Below are 26,004 nucleotides of genomic sequence, written 5' to 3'. Positions count from 1 at the left end.
ACTCGACAGCAAAATTAAAGGCTCATCTATTCCGACTCCGAAAAATAGGCGTAATTCAAGAGAGTGTAACTTTGTTAAAAATGATCGTAAAAAATGTTAAAAAAAGCATTTTGAAGCTTGAAATCTCTAATTTTGAGATTGATAAGTCATTAAACGATTTACAGATTGTTTACGAAGTTACGCGGATTCAAATGGGGATAGATCAAATCTCTAAATCTTTTACAAATTTTGCAAAGCATCACGACATGAAATAAAAATTGCACGTAAATGTGATTTACAGCATTCGAAAGCGTGAATTTTTACCTTTAATTTGCGTATTTGTTGACTGTTGTACAATTTTTTTCACTAAGTTATTCAGCACTGAAGCAAAAGAATGCACTGTTGGTTCAGTGTTGAATAATTCGGTGAACAAAAATTGTACAACGTTTAACAAATACGCAAATTAAAGGTAAAAATTCATGCTTTCGAATGTCATAAACCACATTTGCATGTACTTTTTATTTTACGCCGTGGAGCTTTGCAAATTTTGTAAAAGGTTTAGAGATTTGACGCATCTCCATTTGAATATGCATAACAAACACACACATACTTATATTTATATTTTTATCTCACTTTCTGTTGGCCTACTTGTTTTAAATTGGCAGTCTCCTACCGTAAGTCGTATAAGTAACATCTAAGAATCGATCCAAAGACGAATATTCACATTTGGCTTTATTAACACATTATTGTAAGTTTTTTAACTCATAGTTTCAAAAATTAACATAGTGTTACGTCCAGGATTAAAGAAGGATAGACAAGATATAGAGGGAGAAGGGAGGGACGTAACAATTCGAGAGTGTGCACGTACGGCACGGGAGACCGCGTCGACAACCCGCGATATAGGTCAGTAGGGCCCGCAGCGGGAGGCCCCAATGGCAAAATATCCGGGATGCTCCGCGTCCCTTGGTCCTATTTTGAGGCAACAAACTTAATTGCTTTACCTCGGGATTGGACCTAGTGCTTATCTTGTAAGAGCGAGGGATGGTGGTAGTGGTTATGAAATTAGCACCAATTAATTATTGTACCTGGTTTATTTTAATCAGTAGTAAATGAGAATACAAATTTGTTTATTTTGAAAAATGATTTATATTCATAAAAAACAACGGTTTAAACTAAAGGCTCTATATAATTTTTAAGTTAACATTTACAATGTCGAATACAACTGGACTTGTGATATAATTATAATGTTAAACTAAGAGAAGGCTAAAATCAAATATTATATCCCTATAGGAACGATTTAAACTGAAGGTTCTATCTAAATTTAAAGTAAACAATTACAATGTAGAGTATACTATACAACTGACTTATTCTTATATCGGATAATTACTACTTATAATTTTCTTAACTATATAAATACATATATATATATATAAATACATATATATATATACACGTGTATGTATGTGTGGATGTAGGTGTGCGATTTACATTGGAAGTTCTTTTAACACAGCGGTGTTGGGGCGGAAATGATTTAAGAATATTAGCTTGGGGACTAAATAATGCCTTGGGTATGTATGGGGAAGATACACAGGAACGAGCGCATCGGGGGGAGAACGGGAAAGGAAGGCACGGACCGCTTCGAGATCAAATTCTTTGAGCCCGAGCGAGAACGCGCCAGGAGGGAGTGGGGCAGAGGACATTGGAAGTACCGACAAAACAGATTCCAATGACTGAAGGGGACCAGAGGCAAAATAGCAACGTGGGGGGAGGGGTGGCAGCTCCTCTACGAATTCCACACTAAGCGCGGGGCTAGGAGAACGATTCTCATCCTCGAGATCGTGAGATCCGAGGATCGAAGGAGTTGAGAAAGTTTCCTCCTCCTCTTCGAGATCGCGGGCCCCTACACTAGGAGAATCCGCGGGAAGTTGGTCTTCCACCGGATCGTAGACAACAGGGATCGGAGTTCCAGGAGGAGAGAGTGAAACAGGAGAATCCGGGAAGATCCTATAAGTTAATTGAGAATCGGGGGAGTCGGCGCGAAGAAAATTATCTATGGGGGAGTCAGCGCGAAGATTTTCTACGGGGGAGTCGGGGCGCGGAGAATTATCTAAGGGGGAGTCGGCGCGATAAAAACTATCTACTGGGGAGTAGGCGTGGGGAAAATTATCTACGGGGGAGTGGGGGAAAAATGCGAATGGGGGAAGTCGCTCTTCTTCCGGCGAGTACGAGACAGGGGGGCAAAGTCGATTGACTTGGGCGGCGATCTGGTGGATTTCCTCCTCAATGGCTTTGAGGCGGCGGATTCGGCGATTGTGGCGATTCCGGTGCCGCTTCACGGCTGCTCGGGACTTATATTCGTGGATTCGGGGAATATTATCATTATTCACTAAAAAAAAACGAAACTCCGTTTCTCTCTATGTTTATCGAAAGGTTGGAGTTTAAACACTCCTTCGGGTTAACCCGAACAGGGTTCGAGTGAAACCAGAGGAGATTGAAGGTAAAAAGGGTTCGGCTAAATCTAAAGAGAGGAAGAGGAGGAAAGAAATTTTTGCGATTGAAGAGAAGAAATAAAGAGATTCTTCCGGATTGACTCTTGTGAGTAGATCCCAAGAAGAATGGAAAATTAGTAAATAAAAGATTCCTCCGGATTGACTCTTGTGAGTAAACCCTGAGAAAGAGGAAAATTAATAATAAAAAGATTCCTCCGGATTGACTCTTGTGAGTAAATCTTAAGAAAGAGGAAAATTAATAATAAAGAGATTCCTCCGGATTAACTCTTGTGAGTAAATCCTAAGAAAGAGGAAATTTAATAATAAAAAGATTCTTCCGGATTGACTCTTGTGAGTAAATCCCAAGAAGAATGGAAAATTAGAGAGAGAGAGAGAGAGAGAGAGAGAGAGAGAGAGAGTATGGGTGAGTAATAAATTTAGTGAATATATTATGTTTATACAAAAAAAAATCCTTCGCAAAGAGAGAAAAGGTGTTCGAGAAAAAGAACAAGAGCGGAAGTAAACTAGGTGATTAATTCTGGACTTACTACTTGCTGAATGTGTGAGTGTTGATAATAGTGAATGGAATACTCTCGGAGTCGCAGGCCTCCAAACTGGGCCGTACTCAGCGGGAGATGGTCCGGTCGGAGGGATTCCGCGTGCGATGGGCAATGGTCTGCAGACCCCAACCAGGCACGTTTTGAATGGCACTTTTTCTTTCGACCGAGACGTACGCTCCGCACGAGTTTAAAGGCCGCGATCCGAGAGTCAGAGAACTCGAGCATACAAGATGCCACGGAACTGCGACTCGGAATGATCAAGACTAGACTGCGCGCTCCGCTGGAAAACGCGCCTATTTATACAAATTTTCGTCTATGATTCCCTTTGTCCCATCGAGGGCCGTGTGCGCCACTTTATTCATTAATGCGCCCACGTGCAATATTTGTTTTTATGACTTTTTTATATTTCTCGGTAATTGTTATCCGAGAAAGCGGCAGGTTTGACAATTGAACTCCTGAAAGCATTAAATGTCAAAAATTTTCGATTTATTGCTATGTGGGTGCCGGACGTTCAGAGTTCAACGGAGTGCACACGTGCGTCTTCCAGCTCCTTGATTTCATTACCTTTGATGTCTTGGGCGTCAAGCGACAGTGTCATCTCAAATCTCCATGATTGGTGAATTTATCTCTACTTAATTCACGACATCTAATTATTGCCGTGAGAATCACCATATTCTTGGAATCAGGGTGAGATCACCGTCGCTCGGGCCCCGTTAATTGGAATATCCGCTGGTTGCAAAGGAGAAGAATCGTTACTCCGCAGGACGTAACAATAGTATAAAAAAAGTTTTGAAGTCTCATTCTTTTTGCTTCTGATTCTCATAGTTCTTCTACCATCTGTGACGGGAAATCATTTTATTGACCACTCAAAAATAAAGAAAAAATTTTAGACATATCGGAGTTCTATACATTCTCGCCTGAAAACGAAGAACAGTTGAATACAAAAAGAATCCATTGGACAAAATTATTTTAATCAAGACCACAGTCACAGTATTTAATTTAATTTATTTTTCAATTTTACATTATTTTTAACGAAAGCACATGGAAACAATATATTAATTAATGAAATAAATAAACGAAATAGTCATTTACAAAGATGATATCGAAGAAACTAAATCGATAAAAATAATTGCGGGAACTAGCCACAATAATATTTTATATTTTTCTTCTTAAAAGCTAGTACATTTCAATAAATTAACTGTAATAATATCTTGTATAACAATTTCTCGTGTTGATAACACGGTTATCGTCGCGAATCAAAAATTCTATATGAGCCTTTGATTCAAATTTTTTAGATGAACACGCAATTAAATGAAGTTAAATAAATAAACAAATAAATAAATAGTAAAAAAATAAATAATGAATAAATAATTAAAATAAATAATTAAATGAATAATAATGTTTCAAGTTTTATAATAAGTGTTCGAAATGCCCACCAGCCATTTCAATACACAATTCAGCACGTCTAATAAAGCTCTGTTTTAATCGTTCTAACATTTCAGGTGTGATATTCGCAAACGCTTCAATAATACGGTAATTTAGTTCCTCGACAGTATTTATAGGCACGTACTCTTTTATAGTTCCCCATAAAAAAAAATCAAGGGGTGTCAAATCAGGTGACCTCGCTGGCCATGCTCGAGGACCTCCACGGCCAATCCACATATTAGGATATTTCCTATTTAAAGTTTCCCGCGTGCGCCTTGCATTATGTGAAGGTGCTCCGTCGTGTTGGAACCACATAGCACGTCGCTCCTCTAATGATATATCCTCAAGTAGTTCGGACAAATGTTCAGAGAGAAAATTACTATAAATTTCGCCATTAACTCTTGCAGGAAGTTCGAATGGTCCAATCTGCACATACATGCTTTATGGTTATTCTTCTATTTTTGCAACATACTAGTCATTAATTATTCCACAATTATTCTTTAAAGTACTTAACGTTATAGACAATATGTAAAAATGTAAATGCGATTATAAAATGGCAACTTTTAAAAATTGGTAAAATGAAATAGTGATAAATAATTTTGGAAATAAGGTATAAATTCTAATCTTTAAAAGCAAATAAACGTGCATTGCTATATTATTTTAAATGCCACATTATGTTAGAATATTCGAAATCCATTTTATTGCATTCATTGCTTTATTTCTAACATAACAAAGTAAAAGGTAAAGTATTTATTATTATAACATTTAATATTATAACATACATATTAAGAATACTTACCACAGAATTTTTGTATATGCCAGCCCACAAATTAATACTGAATTTGTGTTGATAGTTGCCAATGTTATACACATGCGGATTTTCATCTGCATAAAAATGAAAGTTATGTGTATTGAAAATGCCATCTCTCGTAAACATCGACTCGTCAGTAAACATGATATTTTCCACAAAATGAGGATCTTCTCTATGACATTGCAGAATCCACATACAAAAATTTATTCTTTTATTATAATCCAAAGGCATTAAATTTTGTACACGTGAAAAGTGGTAAGCATGCATCTCATTATTTTTTAAGATTCGCTGCGTTGTCGAAAATGACAAATTAAGCATTTTTGAAACATTCCGAATGCTCCTCATTGGATCTTCTTCAATTGCCTGAAGCACAGCTTCTTCATTTGCTACATTTCTAGCACGACGCTCAGGGCCATTTATTGCCTGTAATGGTTTTAGTGATCCGATATTTCTTGCCCGATTTATTAATCGCAAAATTACATTTGTACTAGGATGTCTGCGATTCGGAAAACGTTCAGCGTATAACCTTGCAGTAGCTTCTGCGCTTCTTCCACACTCGCCGTACAATATTATTATCTCACAATATTCTTGAGCTGAATACTCCATGACAATTTTTTTGAAAATAAAATTGACTCTTTGAAGACAGAAAAACGTGGATATTTGATTTTCTTTTAATTTTTATTTTTTTAACATTTCTTTGTCATGACAATTTGTTATTATACATATGTACACAGAGAAACAAATGTGCATCATTCGATATGATTCGTTGAAATTTGCCGAAGAATAGCAGTAGATTTTTATGGAAATGGCGCTCATTTTCTTCTCTCTGCTTCTTGTAGACGCTACTGCAAGATTATTCATCCAATGTTTTCCAATTTTCAGACATTCTAATGAAAATGTAATTCTGCAATTATTAATCGGATAAGAAATATTGGATCACTAATCATAAGGAAGATAGACCCTAGTCTTGTACTAGAAAATTGTTAACTGAAGAAGCTATACTAAAATTATTGGCAACTATTACTTTTAATAAAAATAAATGTACTTCATCATTTACTTTGTTATAATTAGTAATTAAAGCATTGGATGCAATAAAATAATTTCGAATATTTTAAAATAATGTGGCCTTTAAAATAATGTAGCAGTGCACATTTACTTGTTTTCAATGACTATAATTTATTTTCGGATCACTTATTTATTCATTATTTTCACTAGAGGTTATTTCCAAAAATATTTGAATATATCACTATTTTATTTTAAATTGTAATTTTGTTGCGATGATTTAAAATGTATTGATATTTTGAGATTATTTAAACTTGATTTTTTAAACTCGGAAATTGAAATTATTTATTATTGTGGTAGTCAATTTAACATTTGGTGAAATTGTTGTAGTTAGCGTTATGTTTATTTAGAAAATTAATTTACCTAATTTTAAAAAGTTGCCATTTTATAGTCGCGTTTACACTTTTACATATCGTCTTTAATGTTAGATAATTTAAAAAATAATTGTAGAATAATTAATGACTAGTATGTTAAAAAAATAGAAGAATAACCATAAAGTATGTATGTGCACATCGAACCATTCAAACTTCCTACAAAAATTGATGGCGATATTTATAGTGATTTTTTTCTCTGAAGATTTGTCCGAATTATTTGAAGATATATCATTGGATATATTATGGAAAAGCAACGTATTAAGTGATTTCCACATGACGAAGCAACACAATGCAAAACGCACACGGTAAATTTTAAACCGAAAAGATCTGTGGTTTGACTGTGGAAATTCTCGAGCGTAGTCAACGAAGTCACCAGATTTAATATCATGGTTTCTTATTACGGAAAACAATAAGAATATGTGCATCGCATGCCTGTAAATACTGCCAATGAGTGATCAAATTGATGAAGCGTTTACGACTATCACGATTGAAATGATACAACGATCGAGAGAGAACTTCGTTACATGAAAACGCATTTTGCAGTTTAATGTTTCTGCATATTTTTAATATCGACTTTGAAAACATATCTTTTACGGAGCTATACGGATAAAAATAAAGATGCGGCAAAATTTGTTACGAATTTTGCGAGTTTATTTAACGTGAACTAAAAATATCACACAAATGCTATTCACAACGTTTGAAAGCGTGTATCTTTACCATTAATTTGCGCACTTGTTGAGCGTTGTACGATTTGTATTCATCGAATTATTCAACATTGAAAAAAGAAACCATTTTTGCTTCAGTGCTGAATAACTTAGTGAAAAAAAATTGTACAACAGTCAACAAATACGCAAATTAAAGGTAAAAATTCACGCTTTCGAATGCTGTAAACTGCATTTGTTTGCGACTTTTATTTCACGCTGTGCAACTTGGCAAAATTTGCACAAGATTTTGACATTTGTTGGATTTTTTTTTACGAATTTTGCAAAAATGCGGTTTACAACATTCAAAAGCGTAAATCTTTACCTTTAATTTGCGCACTTGTTGAGTGTTGTACGATTTTTATTCACTGAATTATTTAATTATTGATGCAAAAAAAGGCCATTTTTGCTTCAGTGTTGCATAACTCAGGGAAAACAATCGTACAACACTCAACAAGTAAGCAAATTAAAGATTCAGATTTACGCTTTCGAATGCTGTAAATCACATTTGCGTGCAATTTTTATTTCATGTCGTGGTGCTTTGCAAAATTTGTAAAACATTTAGAGATTTGATCTATCCCCATTTGAATCCGCGTAACTTCGTAAACAATCTGTAAATCGTTTAATGACTTATCAATCTCAAAATTAGAGATTTCAAGCTTCAAAATGCTTTTTTTAACATTTTTTACGATCATTTTTACACTCTCTTGAATTACGCCTATTTTTCGGAGTCGGAATAGATGAGCCTTTAATTTTGCTGTCGAGTGTATTATTTCAAATGTAAATTTTTTCCAATATTGTTTTTGATAAAACTTTTGACAAACAAGTTTTGGAAATGTTTGGAAAGCTTTTAATATTATTTCATCAGATAACATAATTAATATTGATTTTATTTATCAATTTATTTGTTTACACACAAAATGTATTTTAAAAACACACATTTTCTTATTCAGATAATTGATGTTTTAACGAGTTTGCAACTGACATTACTTCTTGTCAATTAAACTAAACGTAAGATGTTAATAGAGATTTCATGGAACTTTTACAATACTTGAAGTTTGACACCGTGCCGGTATCCGCCAAAGCGCCCGGCTGGCCGCTTGGTTGTGCCGCCCTTAACGGCGCCAACATCACGCCCTGTGGTTGGATACTTTTAAACGCTCACCGTTTAAAAACTATTGACCCCTCAACATTTTGCTATTAACATTTCCGACTCAATTTTTCATGAGGAATACGTAAGTGCAAAATCTTCCGAGCGACCTGAATCATCCTGTATATATATATATATATGTTACAGTTAAAACCCGAAATCCGTCAAAACCAGAATTTACTGGTAAATTCTAGTTTTAACTAAGCCAGCTCGGCAATTCGCGTTCTAACTGAAATAATGTAGTCAAAACTAGAATTGACCGAGTGCTTTAGTACATTCGCGTTCTAACTGAAATAATTTAGTCAAAATTAGAATTGACCGAGTGCTTTAGTAAATTCGCGTTTTAACTGAAACAATTCAGTTAAAACTAGAATTGACTGACCGCTTTAGTAAATTCGCGTTTTAACTGAAACAATTCAGTTAAAACTAGAATTGACTGATTGCTCTTAGTGAATTCGCATTCTAACGTGTCGCCTTTCGGTGTTGGACGTAACACATATATGTATAATATTCACAAAATAAAAATTAAGATTCTTGCATTACAATTATATTGAAATAATGCTGATTGATGATGTTTATTATCATTTCAGTCAGGTTATATTGGTTTTGTAACTTATTCCGTAACAAACATTTTTATTATGTTGATTATATAGGAGAGAAGAGAAACATTTCAAACAAAATTTTTATAAAATAAATTGTCAGTGAAGTTAAAATTTTAATTAAAGTAATTATATAAGTAATAATATTATAAGTAATAATATAATATAAGTAATAGGTAATATAAGTAATAATATTATAAGTAAAAAACTTAATAAGTAATAATACCTAATAATAATATTTTTTTATATAATACTGTATCTTTCACCTTTAAAACTAAATGCTACGAATAACTGGATGAAATTAGAAATTAGAAAATAGATTTATAAGCTCAAAAACTACTTATTCTTACAAGGCATACTGTTATGGCATTTAGAGTTGCAAAGATTGCCCTTTTTCATACAAAAGCAACGCTTTGAAGTACAATTTTTTGTGCAAGCACAGCGGACAAAGCCTTGTCCTGTACCAACGGCGCCTTTTCTAGCTGCAGTTCTCAAGGAAATTTCCTGTTTCGGCACTTGTTCTTGAGTCAAGAATATTTGAGGAGATATATCAAATTCAGATCTGAAAAAAATATTAATGTAACATATTTTCTGAATTATTAATCGGCTTGGAAATTCACCAAACTTACCTGCAATATAATTTATTTAGAATTCCGTCCTTTGTGCCAATTTTGTATAATCCATCTTCATTTCTTTCAAGAACGATACCTATGAGATTTCGTAAGTCTGCCTTTCCTCTGTCAACATCTGGAATGTGTATAATGATATTAGCTCCTATATCAATCGGAGAATGAGTTGCATCGGAAATCAATTGCATTCTTTTGGCCTATTTCTCCAAATTTTCTTTGGCTTCCTTCCTGGCTAAGGAGATGTTTGACGATATTGTAGTTAGCATCGCCTCCGCTTCATCTTCTTGTACTTCTTCAGCTATTTCAGTTTCCTCGTGCTCTGTATTCATCTGCTCGATTATGTTCTGAAGGTCATTTTCATCATGGATATTTGTAATCATATCAGATGGCAATGATGATGTCGTCAGTCCAACTCTTGGTTCAATTCCAAACATTGCTTTATAAGGTGATTGTTTGATTCCAAAATGAAGTGCTCTATTTTTCATAAATTGTACAAATTTAAGACCATTCGACCATTTGGTGGTATTGTTGTCTTTCAGCCATGAAGCCAACATGTTTTCTATGTCCTGGTTGGCTCTTTCAACTGAACCCTGACTTTGGCTATGTCTTGGCTTTCCGTGAACAACTTTTAACTCCGGCCAATATGTAAATAACTCTTCTATGACAGAATTGACAAATTCTCTACCATTATCAGAGTGTAAAATACAGGGAGCTCCAAATGTCAAAAAAATATCAGTAAGTTGCAAAGCAACTTCTTCAGCTCTTTTGCTCTGGAGCGCTCGCAGTAAGATAAATTTCGTTAAATGGTCTTGGTAAACCATAATAAATTTAAATTGTTCATCAGCCTGAGATTGCATGTCGATTAAATCTACTTGACAACGGCTATTCATTTCTGAGTGAAGGATCGGCTTAGAAACCAAACCTTTCTTGCGCTTGCTTCTTTTTTGTTGACAAGTTTCGCACATTGACAAAAAAATATTTATCATTTCATTAGTTATATTGGCGTATTTCCTCGATGTTTCCTTCTTCATTCTGTCTCGACCTCCATGTCCTACAGCTATATGCGCACTTTCTATGACGTCGTATATTTCTTCTGCTGGCAAATAATACTTGACTGGTTCGTCTTTTGAAATCAACTTTTTCGTTCCACCGATTTCAAAAACATCAAATCTTTTAACTCTTCGGTATTGCAAAGGCGTCTTCTTTATTGCAGCTTTAGCTTCTTCAGTCTCCGCTAATAACTTATCGTATTCATCTCTTTTCATCACATTATAGTGACTTTCCTTCCTTTCTAAAGTTAGCAATTCCTCCAGGAAACGCAATGTCCAGCTTTTTCTAGACAAATTCTCACATTCCATTTTGTCACTCATCGCCAATGTCTGCGCAGAAAGAACATCCGAACACATCTGACTTGCACGACTGCACGTAAACAATTGACAAGCGCGCCGGCGACACGTTAGAACACGAATTCACTAAGCGAACAGTCAATTCTAGTTTTAACTAAATTGTTTCAGTTAAAACGCGAATTTACTAAAGCGGTCAGTTAATTCTAGTTTTAACTGAATTGTTTCAGTTAAAACGCGAATTTACTAAAGCGGTCAGTCAATTCTAGTTTTAACTGAATTGTTTCAGTTAAAACGCGAATTTACTAAAGCACTCGGTCAATTCTAGTTTTGACTACATTATTTCAGTTAGAACGCGAATTGCCGAGCTGGCTTAGTTAAAACTAGAATTTACCAGTAAATTCGGGTTTTGACGGATTTCGGGTTTTAACTGTAACATATATATATATATATATATATATATATATATGTTTGTAAATTGAAGTTTTTGAGGACATTTTTTTCGAAAAAACAAATTTTTCGAGGACATTTGTATTTATTGAGGACCGTCCTCGTTTACGTACCTATAAATTGCTGTTTTTGAGGACAGTCCTCATTAATATTTATAGCGGTACATCGCCGCTTTTGAGGTCATCGGAAGAAGTGTCCTCCAAATGAATGTTTCGCAGAAAACATGTATTTTGAGGACAAAAATCGAAATATCAATAAACGATCCAAAATTCACTATCTGTGCTAAAAATATATAAATTATGATACGTAAATTATAATTTTTCTGTATATACGATACATATCGGAACATACAGTCTAAAACGTGACGCACACACTCTTGCATTGCTGCATAACTGTATGCATAAGAAAATTGGATGGTTCAAATTGGTTCACCTTATAGGCATTCTATAATAAGCTATTAGTTGGTATCATAAGTCATAGGCCATAAAAATTGACCAATCACAGTCAAATGGGAAAAAAGTATTTAACGGTGATTGATCAATTCTTACGACTTATAAATTGTAATACCGACTAATAGCTTATTATAAAAAGCCGTTTATGCATGTTCTAATAAACTAATACATATAATTATGCTTATGCGACTAGGCAAGAGTATATGCTTCCCATTTTAATATCTTGCATTAGAAGAAAGAAGGAAGAAAAAGACAGGTTTAATTACGCGCATTTGGCCTAATTAGATATATTTTGTAACCATATTCATATAAGTATACTTCAAACATAACAAAATTTTAAGAACAGTATTCATATGTGTGTAATGTAAACACATATATCTTATTTTCAGCATTTACAATATACGTTGATTAAGAAAGCATAAAATTACTAAACATGAAACAACGTCCTAATAAGTGTCACATGCGTTTTATATGATTTTAACATTTATTACATTAATTAATCCAAGGGATACAACCTCATACCTTACACCTGTCAAACTGCATGAAAAGGAGCGTGACATATACATTAACATTAGATGAAAGCAATATAAATTGTTATATTGCTTTCTTTTAATGTAAATATATATTTCACGCTCGCTCATTCTCATGCAAATTGACAGCTGTAAGGTTAAGAGGTTATGTCCAACGGTTTAATTAATGAAATAAATGTTAAAAACACATAAAAGAACCGTGAAAGTTTTAATAGAACTACTACATTACACCTGTCAAACTGCATGAGAATGAGCGTGAGATATACATTAACATTGGATGAAAGCAATATAAATTGTTACATTGTTTTTTTTAAATGTAAATATATATTTCACGCTCGCTCGTTCTCATGCAGTTTGACAACTGTAAGGTTAAGAGGTTATGTCCAATGATTTAATTAATAAAATAAATGTTAAAATCACATAAAAAAAACGTGAGAGTTTTAATACGTTTTTTTCATGTTTATTAACTTGATGCATTCATGATCCACGTGTATTGTAAATGCTGAAAATAAGATAGCATATATTATACACATATGAATGTTGCACTTCAAATTTCGTTATGATTGAAGTGTACATACATAAATATGACCCCAAAATAAAAGTAATTACGCCGAATGCGCGTAATTAAACCTGTTTTTATCTTCCCTCCTTCCTCGAATACATGTGTCACTTACTAGTGAAAATATGCACCGCTTATGTTGATATACCAATAAGTCATAATTATTTTGATTCTGTCATGAATGTAATTTAAATTTTTAATGAATTGCCGTTTGAAACATGAATTTAATAAATAAATGAATATACCAGAATATTTCTAATGCTTGTAGTGTGATTAATTTTACAAGCTGAGTTATAGAAGTCACATCTTTGCGGAATCTCTCTGAATTCAGAAGTATGTAATTTAATTAATAAATAAAAAAAGTTTATTTTGAATGCTGTTCGTTTTAATAATTTTATTTTAACGTTATTATAATAAAAGCCATTCAAAATAAACTTACTATTTATTAATTGAATTACACTCTTGTGAATTCAGAGAGACTCCACAATGCTGTCACCTCTATTACTCAGCTTGTAAATTTAATCATACTGCGGGCATTACAATTATTCTCGTATATTCCTTTACTCATTAAATACTTTTTACAAACGTAAATTCATTAAAAATTCAAATTGCATTAACGACAGAATCAAAATAATTATGATTAAGTGGCAGATCAGGAAAAGCGATACATATTTTCACTAATAAAAGTGACATACACATTCGAGGAAAGAGGGAAGATAAAAACAGGTTTAATTACGCGCATAGGGCCTAATTAGCTCTATTTCATGACTGTATTTGTATACACTTTAATCTAAACAGTTGGGAAATTTAAGGAGAAGAATCCATAGGTGTATAATGTATCATATCTCTCTTTCAGCATTTAAAAAACACGTAGATTATTAAAGTAAACAATTACTAAACGTTTCAGTAACTCTCACATTCTTTTTATACGGTTTTAATATTATTTTTATTAATTAAACCAAAAAACATAATCTAACTTGCTCATATCCTTACATGTGTCAAACTGCATGAGAATAAGCAAACGTAAAATATTACACGAAAGCAATATAAAGAAGCTGTTTGTTAATCACAGCATATTTATATTGCCTTCATTTAATGTTAATGTATATATCACGCTCGCTCATTTTCATGCAGTTTGACAGATGAAAGGTTACGTGGTTATGTCCCTTGGTTTAATTAATAAAAATAATATTAAAACCGTATAAAAAAAATGTGAGAGTTATTGGAACGTTTAGAAATAATTACTTTAATGATTCATGTGTTTTGTAAATGTTGAAAGTAAGATATCATACATTACACACATATGGATTTTACACTTCAAATTTTCTAACTGTTATGATTGAAATGTGCATGAATATGGACATGAAATAAAGCTAATTAGGCCAAATGCGCATAATTAAATCTGCTTTTATTTTCCCTCCTTTTTCGAATGTGTCGCTTTTACTAGTGAAAATATGCATCGCTCATATTAATCTGCCAATGTCATAATTATTTTGATTCTGTCATTAATTGTAATTTATATTTTGCAATTGCAATTTAATTGCAATTTAAATTTTTAATGCATTGATGTTTGAAACAAGTATTTAATGAATAAATGAATATACGAGAATACTTCTAATGCCTGTAGTATGATTAGTTTTACAAGTTAAATTATAGAAGTCATAGATTTGCGGAATCTCTCTGAATTCAGAAGTATGTAATTCAATTAATAAATAAAATAAGTTTATTTTGCATGCTGCTCATTATAATAATTTTATTTTAACGTTAATATATTAAAAGTTATTCAAAACAAACTTACCTCATTTACAAATTGAATTACACTCTTGTGAATTCAGAGAGAGTTCACAATGCTGTCACCTCTACTACTCAGCTTGTAAATTTAATCATACTGCAGGCATTACAAGTATTCTCGTATATTCCTTTATTCATATAAATACTTTTTACAAACGTTAATTCATTAAAAATTCAAATTGCATTAACGATAGAATCAAAATAATTATGACTTAGTGGCAAATCAGAAAAAACGATACATATTTTCACTAGTAAAAGTGACATACAAATTTGAGGAAAAAGGGAAAATAAAAATAAATTTAATTACGCGCCTAATTAGCTCTATTTGATGACCATATTCATATACACTTTTAACATAACAGTTAGAAAATTTGAAGCGCATCATTTATATGTGTGTAATGTAACATATCTTATTTTCAGTATTTACAATATACGTAGATCATGAAAGCATCAAATTACTAGGGAGCGTCCCAGTTGGGCACAGACCCGATTGGACACCACCAATCATAGCGGCCGATGCATAGAGTATTTCCATTGGTTGAGTTAGGTTAAATTACGTGATTTATGGTGTCCGATCGAGTTTGTGCGCAACTGGGACTCGCTCAATTACTAAACATGAAACAAACATCTAATAAATGTCACATTTTTTTTTATATGGTTTTAACATTTATTTTATTAATTAATCCAAGGATCATAATCTTATAACCATACATCTGTCAAACTGCACGTGAATGGGCGAGCGTAACATAAACATTAACATTAGATGAAAGCAATGTAAATAATTATATTGCTTCATTTTAATGTAAATATATATTTCACGCTCGCTCATTCACATGCAGTTTGACAGCTGTAAGGTTAAGAGGTTTAAGGTTATCTCTAATGGTTTAAGAAGTTTAATTAATGAAATAAATGTTAAAATCATATAAAAGAAACGTGAAAGTTAAGGTTGGTTTATGCAGTCCGCAACCGCTTACTTATACCGGAATCTGTAAAAAATTGGCCAATCATAGTTGATTATTTTTCTATAAGTTGATTATGATTGATCAATTTCTTACAGATTCCGGCATAAGTTAGCGGTTACGGCCTGCATAAACCAACCTTTAAGGTTGGTTTATGCAAGCCTTAACCGTTAACTTATGCCGGAATCTGTAAGAAATTAACCAATCATAATTGATGTATAAAAGAATAATTGATTATGATTGGTCAATTTCTTACAGATTCCGGCATAAGTTAGCGGTTATGGCCTGCATAAACCAATCTTTACTATAACATTTGTTTTATGTTTAGAAACTTGATGCATTTATTACGCTTGTTTTCTATTCCTGCACTAGACTACACTGAACGTTCTTTCTTGCTTTCTCTAATTTTTAAACATATACCTATTTCATTTTAAGTTTAAACTAATTTAGGGAGTTCAGGAACAGAAAACAAACGGAATGATGAGGTGCGCACGATTGGACACCAACACTCACAGCGGCCGATGCCTAGAGTTTTTCCACTGGTCAAACACTCTGAGTAGTATTGTCCAATCGTGCTGTGTCCAAAACGGTGTCACCCTTCAAGATCCATGTGTATTGTACACAAGCGGTCATTAATGCCTTCCCTGAGGAGATTAGGCGCGTTCCAGACACACGCATCGCATCTAGATGTTCATCACACATGATTGTTAAATCTGACTTGCCAGATTGGTTAGATTTAACAATCATATGTGATAAACACCTAGATGCGATGCGTATGTCTGGAACGCGCCTAACCTCTTTAGGGAAGGCATTAATGACCGCTTGTGTAAATACTAAAAATAAGATAACGTATGTACAATCGTGTTCATTATAGATGCGACACTTTTTCTTTGAAGGATTTGGAATTTAGACTTGCTCATCAAGCGGCGAACGTAATTGGCTGGATCCACAAGTAAGAACCAATTACGTTCGTCGCTCGATGAGCAAGTCTACATTCTAAAAACCAACGAAGAAAAAGTTTTGCAACTCTTATGACCAGCACTTTTTCTTTAATGGTTTTCGGAATGTAGACTTGTTCATCGGTGAACGTAATTGGTTGGATCCACAGGTAAGAACCAATTACGTTTGCCGCTTGATGAGCAAGGCTACATTCCAAATACCATCAAAGAAAAAGTGTTGCAACTCTAATGGCCTAGTTTACACCGAGCACTTGATACGCGTACTAACTCGTAACTTTCTATTAATTTATCATACTTTCGACAATGCGTGTATATATAATACATATATTTTATTATCTCAATTCATATTGTACCAACTTAATATACTATTTTTCAAATTTATTTCCGAAATTAAGATAATTAATAGAACATTACTAGTTAGTGCGCGTATCAAGTGCTCGGTGTAAACTAGGACAATGACCGCGACTTGGTTCTTACCTTTAGATCTAGCCAATTACGTTTGCCGCTCGATGAGTAAGTCTACATACCAAAAACCATAAAAAAAAGTATCGCAATTATAATGAACACAATTGTACAGTCGTGAGCTAAAAGGTTGCAACACGTTTTCTTTGATTGTTTGTGGAATGTAGACTTGCTCATCAAATGGTGTACGTCATTGGTTCTTACCTGTGGATCCAACCAATTAAGCATCGAACCATCTAACCATCGAAGAAAATGTGTTGCAACCTTTTAGCTTACAACTGTGCAGTTGCCTGCATTATAGTTGCGACACTTTTTCTTAGATGCGTCTCTGAACACGCAACTATAACAAGAGCTGAGAACATAATTGGTTCTTACTTGTGGATCCAACTAATTACGTTCACCGCTCGATGAGCAAGGCTACATTCCAAAAACCATCGAAGAAAAAGTGTCGCAACTATAATGAACACGACTGTATGTACATACAAAAATATGGTTACAAAATAAAGCTAATTAGGCCAAATGCACGTAATTAAACCTGTTTTTATCTCCCCTGCTCCTTCAAAAATGTATGTCACTTGTATTAGTGAAAATATGCTTCGCTTTCTCTAATCTGACACTAAGTCAAATTATTTTGATTCTGTTGTTAATGCAATATAAATTTTGAATGAATAAAAGTTTGATACAAGTATTTAATGAATAAACGAATATACGTGAATATTAATTATACAAGCTGAGTTGTAAAGGTCACAGTTTTATGTTGTCTCTCTGAATTCAGAAGTGTGCAATTCAATTAATAAATAAGGTAAGTTTATTTTGAACGCTGTTTATTTTAATAACGTTAAAATGAAATTATTATAATAAACTGTATTCAAAATAAACTTATCTTATTTATTAGATGAATTACACACTCTTGAATTCAGACTCTGTAACCTCTACAATTCAACTTGTAAAATTAATCATGCTATATACAGCCATAGAAGTACTCTCGTATACACATTTATTCATTAAATACTTGTTCCAAATGTCAATTCATTAAAAATTTATATTGTATTTACAACAGAATCGAAATAGTTACGCCTTAGTGACAAATTAAAGAAAACAAAGCGCATTTTCACCGGTAAAAGTGACATACACATTTGGTGGAGGGAAGATAAAAACAGTTTTAATAAGTACATTTGACCTAATTAGCTTTATTTCATGACGATATTCGTGTACACTTCAACCATAACAGTTAGAAAATTTTAAATGTAGCATTTATATGTGTGTAATGTATGATATCTTATTTTCAGCATTTACAGCTGTTTGCTTTCAGAAGCAAAGAGATGTGACCTCTAAGACATAGTTTTTAAAATTAATTACACCACAATCATTAGAATTATCTTTATATCTCAATTTAGTCGTTAAATTTTTGGTTCAACGTCAATTTAAAATACGTATTGCATTAGTGATAGAGAGAGAAGAGTATAATGACTTAGTGATAAATCTGTTGAACCGGCACTCATTTTTCATGAGAAAATTGAAATACTGATTCGATGAAGAAAGGTTAAGATAAAAATAGGTTTTATTACACGTAATCGTTCTAATTAGCTTTATTTCGTAACTATATAATTGTACATACTCCTTGTCAATCATGACAGACAATTTAAAGAGCAGCATTCGTTATATGCGTGTAACGTACTTTATTTTCAGAACTTACAATAGACATAGATCATGAAAGTAACCAATTGTTAAATATGTAATAAACATTGTAGAAGCTCTCATATTACTTTTAGATTACTGAGTATAAAGAAAAAAAACATGTAAGAACACAATTAAGAAAATAAGATTATTCTGCTTGTTTCATTTTTTTAAATTGATTGTGTAGCCATGTTTTTATTTGCGGAGACGATCTATGTTTTAAACAAGGATTCTTTACTTTGACTTCATGAATTGCTCGCAAAGAAGGCAGCTTGCCACTTCTCATAATTTCATCAAATGCTGTTAACACCACCGTTTTTTCATTTTCATTCCATCGTATTCGTTTTGTACGTCCATATGGAGAACCTAGAAAAAAATGTTAGTTACTTGTAGGATTCAAAATTTCAATTTATTACACAATAAAGTACTTAGAATCAATATATAAATTGTAATATATCTTGCGCTACACTATATCTACTACAAGACAGTTTACAATTTTATGTTACAAAAACGAATCAAAAATAAAATAAATGTTAATATAATACTTACTGGAACGTCTTTTGGTTTTTGGTTTGTCTATATTTTCTAATTGGTATTCAATAAATGAGTTACTATCATTTGTTTCTGTAATTAAAACATGTGTTGCGTTGACATACAGAATGCTTTAAATTTCATATGACACCCGTTAAAAGTAGATTTTTGAAATCATTTTGAGACAAAAATTCTAATATCAAAATATTGATGCTGCAGTAATTTTCAAATGAGAATGGTTTAAAATCCGCGAATTAAATTATCTGAAATTTGCGCACTTTGATGTGGCATTATAACTTGAAGGTGTATGCAAAATTAATATAAAAAGTAAGAATCGTATTTAGATACATGCACACTGCTGTTTAATATCCATATCTGAACATGTGAATTTCGGACCGGTTGATTTGTCAAATTTAAATCCTTTTTATTTCAAAAATTTTACAGCCTCGACATTTTGGTATTAGAATTTTAATCTCAGAATAAATTATTATTTCTTCTGAAGAATCTGCTATTAATAGATGTTACGTGAAGTCTCTTAGAATATCTTCTATATCTACATTGACAAATTTAACATTTTTATATTAAAACGCTTTATATGTAAACCATAATATTATTGATTTGAAAAAACTACATATATGGGAAATATTGATTTTCAATTCATCAAAATATAACAATAATACGATGTATGACTTTAAAAAAGCTAACATTACCCTTAATAAAGTAGTGTGTTTACCTTCAGTTATAGTTTTATTATTTCCTTCTTTATTGCCTTCTGTATCGTTATTGCTACTGTATCCATTATTAGAATCACTAGAATCTTCTTCTGAATCTTGAGATGTATTATGTCCATGAGCTGCTTCCAAATGCTGTGTTATATTTAAAATATCACGACTAATAATAGGCTGCCTGTATACTTCTTTGTGTATTTTTTCTGCGTGTCCCATAAAGTTTGCAAGATCAGATATTTCAGTATCAGCAAGCTCCATGCCTGCACAAAATGTAGCTACGTGCTTCCTTAGTTTAGTACCTCTTAATAAATGTGCAACTTCTGCGTTGCACTCCTCAGAAAATTTTCTCATTAGAATGCAAGCTCTCAAATACTTAAATTGTTTTAAATTGTAGCTTGGCATACCAAAAACATATGGATTTCCTGCAGGAACTTTAGCGCGATCACGAAATTCTAGTATTGTTTTTATACATTCCAATAAATCTGAGTTTAATAGGACAGGTACGGAGCGACCAAGTTTTCCTCTAATAACAAATCGTACGTATTTCTTTGCTGCATTTTTGGCCCGTGATGAAATCTTTTTAAAGAGACTATCAGATGTATGCGGATCAATACCTCTGTATTGTTCAAAATCTACTATATGCGTGCGTTCAATTTCACCTGCTCGTCTCCGGTTGAATAACTGAACTGAAGTTAATGTACATTCAGCCAATATCTTCCAAGTATTATATGTGTATTCTTTTCTTAAGTCATTAAACGCTTCCTGTCGTTTGTATTTTAAATACATGTATAACTTAGCTATATCATTCAATGATGGAAGATCATCATTTTTTTGTCTTTCATGTTGCAAACGTGTTTCCATAACCGTTTTATTAACACTGGTACCATAATCTTCATCATGTATCAATAAATCTAAAAAGTCTTTAACCATAGCTTTTTTTTCATGATCTTGATTTTTTATACATTCCATAATAAGTAAGTTACCAACTTTTTTTAATAATGTTCCTAAATTAGCTGCTGTAGTAGGTTTTGAATAGATACCAATATTTTCATCTAAACCCGCTACTATATTAACCGCTCTAATGACATCATCATATAATTGTGGACAATATACGGATTCAAGATCAGTTACATTTTTGTTTCTTTCTTTAATAGTTAACATAAAACGTCCTAATAATCTTAAATAACTGCGGATCATATCGTTTTGATGCTGAAGTTTATACTTGACGCATAATTTATTACCGTATAAAATAATAAGTTTGTCGTATCTTATTACACGACATACATCGTCTTCTCTCAAGACAGGAAATATTACAGATCGTAACTTTTTACAAGCTACGTTGTGTATTCTACCTAAAATTGCACGTCCCAAAACAGATACAGCTTTATTATGTTTACTATTACGGCCAGTACATCGGTAAAAATGATTGCGAATCGAGATCTTGGAAAAAAAGCCATGACATTTTGCACAGGGTAAATAATCTGTACTGCTCCTATTTTTTGATGCCTGTGGTCTTCGACAAACGATTAAATCGCCTTTGCTTATGTTACTATCAACGTTATATTGAAAGTTTCCTTTGCGTCTAATGGTATCTATTATTTTTAACCGTTCAACACATTTTTTTGGTAGTAAACTGAACTTTTTAACTTCAGATTCATTGGAATGGACAGTCTCCAAATGACGTGCAATTTTTGTCTGTAATTTTTTACAAAAAAAACAGCAATTCGTTTTCTTATCCTTACTACTGCTAGACGAAGTTGGAACGCACAAATCTTTATCATCAAGCACTCCTCCTGCTGGTACTTCTACTGACTTATTTATTTCCAGAGATGTATTCGAATTATTTGATTTGTTAATATTAACTGGTTCTGTGTTATTGTCATTAGCATCAAAACCTTCGTCATAAGATTCTGAATCGGATTCATTCGATGGATAATATTCAGAATCATCATCCAAATTGTTATCTTCTGTCTGCTTTGCTGTAAAAATGTTTCTTTATAGAAGATGTCCTGTATAGGTATAAGTGGCCACCCCCTTTTATTTCGTAAACTAACAGAGATAGACCCAATAAATGTAATATCAAATTAAATGGCTCGAACCTAACATTGTTATGAGTACAGTGGTTAATCACAAAGTTAAGTTCAACCCATTTAATTTGATATTGCATTTATTGGGTCTATCTCTGTTAGTTTACGAGCTGAAAAGGGGTGGCCACTTATACAAAAACACTCTGTATAGTATGTCTTATATCACAAGCTAAAATTAAAAGTAGATTTAATGATTTTTATATGGTAAAAATTTTTTTATAAATTTTTATAGGAATTGAAGTAATAATAATATTAATAATAATAATATAACTGAAGAGACGGCTGAAAGCCGTTGTGGCACGCAGACTGCAGTCCATTGTGCTTCTACGAATTGGAACAGTTTTCAAAAATATTGAGAAAATATACAATTGTATTTAAAATGTTTCATGTATGTAAATTATGAAATATTTCAAGATACAAAAAATTTGAAAAAATTTGCAAAAAGTTTTAAGATTACACAGAAATTAAAAACAATTTATGTAAAAAATCTGAAAAATTATAGAATTCTAAAAAAAATTTTTTAACTCTTGTTAAATGTTAAAGAAAAACGTTTTTCTTTGACACTTCTTATTTTTTCTTTAAAATTTTATATGAATCTTATAAATTTTAGAATTTTTTAACTTTCAAGAAATTTTTGTGATTTTTATACAATTTCCAAATTCTTATATATGAAAATCTATAAGAAAACTTATTTTCTATATTTCTAAAAAACGTTTTAATTCCTATAAAAATTCTTCAAAAATGTTTACCAGAATACAAGAATAAGAACATATATTAAAACATTTAACGTAACGTACAAAATTTTTTACAATTGTTACTTACAAGGAGTTAAGATTTCTACGCATTCAGCATCTCCGTGATTAGTATTTTCATTATTAAGCAAATGTATTGTATCAATATCCAATGCTAAAAAATAAAAATTATTTTTTTGTGAATACACTAAGCAACAAAATTATCTCAACTCTCATTTATGCCAAAATTTTGCACAACTCCAAATAATCATAACATTGTTAAAAATTATCGTACTTGAAAAGTTTTATTTATATTTTAAGTTTTAAAGTCTCTACTTCGAGGTACATTTGGTCAATTTTGAATTTCTGCTTTCCTCCTCCGCTGTTTTTTTAAAAGTAAGGACGTGTTTTATTTTCAAACATTTGCAAGTTTTACGCACTCCACGGGGTAGAATGAATTTGTTCGCAAATGTCACAACAGCCATCGTAAAATTTAAAATTTTCCTTGCAAATTAAAGAGAAATTAGGTTCGTACGATTTTCTTTCGAGGAGTTAGGATGTATCAAAGTTATGTATGCATTTTTGCCAATTACCGCCAGCATTATCCGGATTTCGATTTGTCTCATTGATGATGAGGCGATCTTCTTTAGCTGACATTTGTCTTTGATCTTGTCCTCTTTTTCGATAAAATTTGCTTGTTTCTTGATAACGTGCACAAACTCGAAAGATAGAGGATCAATGAATACCTATTTTTCATGCAACATAACTTTGATTTAATCCTTTCAAAAGAGCAATGATTTGCGCACATTGAATTTGTTCAAACTAGACATTGTTACGACTTTATCATTTGCTTCTTCAGTGATACAGTAAAAAATATGTTTACGCTTATATAAAGCATAAGCGTTTCTCATTTTGCATGGTTTACAGAAACGCTGTGAAATGATGCGATTTACATTCATTCTCATATAAGCTGTAAACACCAAAACTCTATATAAGCGTAAATTTATTCTTTACTGTATCACTCAAGAAGCAAACGATAAAGTCACAATGCCTAGTTTGAACGAAATTTAATGTGCTCAAATCATTGTTCTTTTGCAAGAATGAAATTAAAGTTATGTTGCAAGGAAAGTAGGTGTTCATCGATCCTCTATTTCTCGAGTTTGTGCTTGTTATTAAGAAACAGGCGGATTTCGTTGAAAAAGAGGATAAGACATATAACGTCCGCTAGAGAAGATCGCCCCATCATCAATGAGACAAATCGAAATCCGGGTAATGCTGGCGGTAACTGATAAAAATGCATATGTAACTTTGATACATTTTAACACTTCGAAAAGAAATTGTACAAACCTGATTTTTTTCAATTTGCAAGGAAAACTCCAAATTTCGCAATAGTTATCGTGACATTTGCGAAAAAATTTTATCCTACCCCGTAGAGTCCGCCAAACTGTGCAAATGTTTGAAAACAAAAGACATCCTTACTTTTAAAGAAACAGCGAAACGAGGAAAGACAGAAAAACAGAAATTCAAAATTGACCAAATGCACCTTAGAGATTTAAACTTTAAAATAAAAAAAAAAACTTTTCAAGTACAATAATTTTTAACAAAGTTAAGATTATTTGAATTTGTGCAAAATTTTAAAGGAGAAATGCAATAATTTTATTGCCTAGTGTATAAGAGATTACAATTAAAGCAATATGTTAACATTAACAATATACTCACGCAATAAAATTTCATTATTTTCATTATTGCCGTCGTGGTTGGGGATGTTAACTTCTTCACAGATTTCATTATCTTTAACAAAAAATATTTCGGAATTAAAATTGTATCTAATACTCACAAGAATATAAACATTGCAAATTTTATATTCTGTATTTATAAGAAAATTTTAAAGCAAATGAATATTTACCAAAAATTATCTCTGCATTGGATATCATATTGTTACATAACATCGGTATGTGAATATCAATACAATGTTCATTAAAGATATTCGTTTCATCGTTACTAAATGCTGGTACAGACTCAGACGCCTTACAATTATTTTCTGGATTGATGACATTGGTTTTATTGTTATTTATATTATCACTAGTTTTTATATTAATTGTTTCTGAAAATAATAAAATAAATATGTAAAATAAATATATAAATATAACTTTTCTAATAATTAGCATTTTCAAAAGTAACAGTAAATATACTAAATAATTTGTACTCACCACAAGACACAGGCAGAGAAACATCTTTCTGATAATTTTTTTTAAGAAAGTTATCAGTCTCATGGCTTTCAACATTTGAGGCAGACACATTTTTTGTTTGACAATCATATTTTGATAAGACAATGTCAATCTCATCGTTATGTGCATTATCACAATTTAAAAGTAATATATGTGGTTTGTTAGTATTAATATTTTTTAATACTGTTTGCAATAACTTTTTATCATCTGTAACAGTTAAGTAATTATTTGTGTTATATTTCAACATTGTTCAAGTATTCTTTTAAGCTGAAAAAATTGAATATTAGATTTTTGTAAAATATTATTTTGTAAATAATGCATTAAATCAAAGACCTGTCTACATTTGATACTTAATGTATAGTCAGGATTAATACGTTTCATTCAGATTTACATAAATTGAGTGTAATACAACACATTAATATAGTTTAATGTCCCAGTGGCCAGTCATGGATACAGTTTTCATTAATTATAAAAGCAGTTCTTATAAAATGTTTACAATAAATATAAAAAGAAATATTTTTAGAATAATTGCTAATAATATACATTATATTATAAATAAGTCTTAAAAAATTCACGTTTTTAAAATCATATTAAGAAATAACATTTTCTTTATTAATATATAATAGAAAATTGGTACATCTCTAACCACTAGACCAATTTACCTTACTGTTATATGTATACAACAATTAACATGTATAAATTACTTTAACTAACTATTTTTTGCTATAATGGTTGCAG

General features: G+C 31.9%; 2 protein-coding genes across 2 annotated transcripts; both read right to left on the bottom strand.

The window, feature by feature from the left end:
- Nucleotides 1-9,976: 9,976 nt before the first annotated feature.
- Nucleotides 9,977-11,185, bottom strand: LOC120357298 (KRAB-A domain-containing protein 2-like). The gene has a single exon (XM_039447460.1). The coding sequence runs from the start codon at nt 11,183-11,185 to the stop codon at nt 9,977-9,979; it is 1,209 nt and encodes a 402-aa protein (XP_039303394.1).
- Nucleotides 11,186-16,406: 5,221 nt separating this feature from the next.
- On the bottom strand, nt 16,407-23,695 carry LOC120357297. Its single transcript, XM_039447459.1, has 5 exons — nt 23,632-23,695; nt 23,130-23,213; nt 20,226-22,199; nt 19,511-19,585; nt 16,407-16,696 (listed from the first exon to the last, which is right to left on the bottom strand). The coding sequence occupies exons 1-5, from the start codon at nt 23,693-23,695 to the stop codon at nt 16,407-16,409; spliced, it is 2,487 nt and encodes an 828-aa protein (XP_039303393.1).
- Between the last annotated feature and the right edge of the window lie 2,309 nt (nt 23,696-26,004).

Source organism: Solenopsis invicta, chromosome 3 (assembly GCF_016802725.1).
Source record: "Solenopsis invicta isolate M01_SB chromosome 3, UNIL_Sinv_3.0, whole genome shotgun sequence".
Taxonomy (NCBI): Eukaryota; Metazoa; Arthropoda; class Insecta; order Hymenoptera; family Formicidae; genus Solenopsis; species Solenopsis invicta.
Note: the sequence above shows the minus strand (reverse complement) of the source record. Positions and strands in the feature narration are given on the sequence as shown.

Bases quoted from the DNA above. Each gene is read 5' to 3' on its own strand.
- LOC120357298 (XM_039447460.1), bottom strand. From the start codon at position 11,185: ATGTGTTCGGATGTTCTTTCTGCGCAGACATTGGCGATGAGTGACAAA.
- LOC120357297 (XM_039447459.1), bottom strand. From the start codon at position 23,695: ATGTCAGCTAAAGAAGATCGCCTCATCATCAATGAGACAAATCGAAAT. The intron at 23,214-23,631 runs GTAATTGGCAAA...TTTATTTTTTAG, and splicing joins AAATCCGGATAATGCTGGCG to CATTGGATATTGATACAATA. The intron at 16,697-19,510 runs GTAAGTATTATA...TCTTATTTTTAG, and splicing joins AAAAACCAAAAGACGTTCCA to TATTTACACAAGCGGTCATT.